This window comes from Pinus tabuliformis, chromosome 6 (assembly GCF_031772625.1).
Source record: "Pinus tabuliformis cultivar Carrire ecotype Pingquan chromosome 6, CPIR1, whole genome shotgun sequence".
Lineage (NCBI taxonomy): Eukaryota > Viridiplantae > Streptophyta > Pinopsida > Pinales > Pinaceae > Pinus > Pinus tabuliformis.
The window spans coordinates 195,777,088-195,780,183 of NC_142292.1; the positions used below are offsets into that span (position 1 = coordinate 195,777,088).

Here is a 3,096-nt window from a genome sequence, read left to right on the forward strand (position 1 = left end):
AGTTCTCTCTCTGAACCACAGAGACAGGGCATCTGAGCCTGGATTATCATCTGATGGTGAAACCCCATGGGCTGGGAGAAATCAGGTCTGTAGTGCCTCTATTGCATCTTCCCAAGATTTCAACTCAGTTCTATGGGTTTCCAACAATCGTATTAGGGTCTCCACGATGTGTTTTTCATCCACACCAATACACACAATCCACAAAAGCAATTGAAGGAAACATGTGAAGCTATGTTTGGAAATTCGTACAAATTTGGCAACCAGAGCAGAAGGAAAATAGTCGTCAAAGAAAAATGGCGTCATTCTTCATTGTCTTCACCTTGGCACACAACATCATGTAGTTTCTCTTTATCTGGAAGGAATGCAATGAATTGCAGTATTTGTATCTCCATTAAGGCAATGCGTGAGGACAAAATGGAAGCTTTGAATACCATAATTGATGCAGAGAATAATCATGAACTACGGCAGGCCCAAACCCTCCAAGTTTCTCTTCAACCGAACACCCACAAAACAGAGCAACCAATTTGAATCCCCACCCCTTACAACGGGGTTTTCCCCCTCAATCTCCGATGTCGCCTCTGGCAGCCTGCTCACCACTTTAAGAAGAAAACCCCCATCTGACATGGACAATATGGTGCATTAAAGTGTGAGTTTCAGCTTTCTTAAAAGACTTGGTCATCATCATCAAGGTCCTGAGAGCATTTAGACTCCGCCTCAGTCTGTTCTCGAAGCCGACGGATGACTCAAAATTGCAAGGAAGCTTCCATTTTTCCACAAGAAATGCCATTGTCAGACCTACAATCGAATGGCTGTCTAGATGGCAATGCATCAACCAAATTCCTGGATTGTTCGCTATGAATCTTATTGCTGCCCATCCGCCTGTAGGAACTGCAATGGTGTTTCGCATCTGAGGGTCAACGAGGTTGAAGTCAAGCGGATCAATTTCAGGATTATAATTACCGAATCCCTGCCCTATAACATAAAAATCGAACCCATGAATGTGGATCGGATGGCTCTCAATTGTAACAAGACCTGTAGCCTGAAGCACTACTTGCACAGTGCTATTGAATTTGAGAACCTTTACTCGGGTGCCCAACTGCGTTTCTAAGAGACTGGCTGGCAGATTTTGGGAAGTGTAATTGAATGGCAGTGGAGGATTATCTGGAAAATATTTAGTGAAAACTCCACTGATGTTATGGAACAGAGCTTGCAGCATGGCAGAATTCTGTGTCAAAACGAATGAAAAATTGTTCATGCTTCCCACTAATCTTTGGCCATTGGGTCCTGCACAGGAATTGCTTGGGCAGCTATGGAGTCCTAATCCAATTGTAATGAGCATCTCCTCATTGACTGTTTGAGGAACCGAGGCCTTCCGGCTCCTCAGCTTTGTGATAAATTTGAAAGCAGTTGGGGTATCGTTAAATGCAGGGAGAAGAGGCATGATAGGGAGGGAATTCGAATTGGAAGAAGTGGTATCTTCGTCATGGGACTTGTAATCCAGTGTTGCTGTCGTGGTGGAATTGTTGAATGGAATTCCTGGTGCGCTGTTGTAGACTCGAGCAGCCATGTAGTATTTTCCAGATGATTTTTTGGCCTTGGGGCTCTGTGCGGCACGCGCACTCCCAGTGCGTCGCGCTTGGTGAGTGCGCTGCATCAGTGCAAAAAATGCACTGTGGAGGAGCGCCCAATGCGCCGTGCGGCCTATGTGCGCCGCGCTCTAAGAGCGATGTTTTCGCTGAAGTAGTCGGAAAGCTCACAGCAACTTCGTCCCTATTTCCACATTCAATAACACCTTTTCTCCTCAGCATGCCTCCATCCAATGAGATAGCCCCGTCTCTTATATAAGATATGGATTGATTCATGTGCTTTCTTGTTTTGTAGACTTGCAGATATGAGAACAGATTAAAAAATAATGTTCCTCTCAATTCAATCCCTGACGAAGTTGAAGGGTATAGATCCTCGTGATCCAACTTTATCATATTTACAGCATATCCCATATATCCTTCAGGGAGGATTCCATCTGATGATTTTGGATCCTCCATAATCAGTTTCTTTTGTGGATCACCAACATTGAATCCCCCCTCATAAGACCTTAAGTCCTCAAGGCAAATCACACGGAACCTTCCATTAATTTTTGCTTTTTGGGCACTTGCTAGCCCATGAAGACCTCTTTCTGTCCTTATGCTACCACAGCAATCATACAGTTCAAGTGCTTCAACCCCTCCATGAGACTTGCAGACAATTGCGAGCATATTCTCCTTTCCCACATACTCAGATAGTGCCCGACTGATGGCATCATCCTCTACTTTCCCTAACAAGGAAACAACTCTAATGGCGACCATACTGGGGAAGAAAATGGTTTGCTTGAAGATTGTTTTTCCCCAGTACATATCTCAAGTTCAGAGCTGATTGTTGATGGTGAACAACGATCAGACATAAGAAGACGGTTGAAATCATTCACCTGGCGACTCCTTTCACTGAAGAATCTAGCAACCGATGCTTCATGGTGACTCCATTGCAGAGAGATCAGTAGCTTTGACATTTTCAAGATGGATCGGATTGCAAGAAGATACGCTCCCATGAGCCGAGATCACATTCCAGGCTTTTCATACAAGGCCTCCATAATCTCATCACTTAAAGGAGTAATGTTCCCAAGCATCTCTGAGATACAACCTAGGAGAGTTTCTTGGGGTGATAACCACCAAGTAGGTTCTCCAGTAGATTGTTAAACTGAAGAAAACATCATAGAAAGGGGCATCAGGATCAGGTGAGCCTAAGAAAACTCATGCATCTCTGAAAGATAAGGTTATAGCCGAGAATATACAGTTTGAAGATTTAGAGCGCAACACTGTTAGTAAAGAAGTTCCTTCAGAGATTCATACAGCTCCTTGTTCAGTTAGTTCCCCTTTAAATCTTAGTCCAAAGAAAGCTTCTCATACACTCCATAGCATCCCTTTGTTTCTATCATCCATTTCATTGTTTCATACTACTCAATCTGCCAGTGTCCTTCCAAATACCTCAGTCATGGCAAGACAGCAAGCGCATACGAAAATAGAGAGAATTGTTGCTGCCAGGTATGGACCTCTAGTCTTGCCC

General features: G+C 44.0%; 1 protein-coding gene and 1 pseudogene across 1 annotated transcript; both read right to left on the bottom strand.

Moving 5' to 3' along the window:
• Positions 1 to 598: 598 nt before the first annotated feature.
• Positions 599 to 1,441, bottom strand: LOC149258136 (laccase-5 pseudogene; annotated as a pseudogene).
• Positions 1,442 to 1,481: 40 nt separating this feature from the next.
• LOC149258137 (protein DEFECTIVE IN MERISTEM SILENCING 3-like) lies at positions 1,482 to 2,342 on the bottom strand. Its single transcript, XM_089401878.1, has one exon. It carries the CDS (start codon positions 2,340 to 2,342, stop codon positions 1,482 to 1,484), a length of 861 nt encoding a protein of 286 aa, XP_089258004.1.
• Positions 2,343 to 3,096: the final 754 nt, after the last annotated feature.

Excerpts from the sequence above, each read along its gene's own strand:
- LOC149258137 (XM_089401878.1), bottom strand. The coding sequence starts at position 2,342 with ATGGTCGCCATTAGAGTTGTTTCCTTGTTAGGGAAAGTAGAGGATGAT.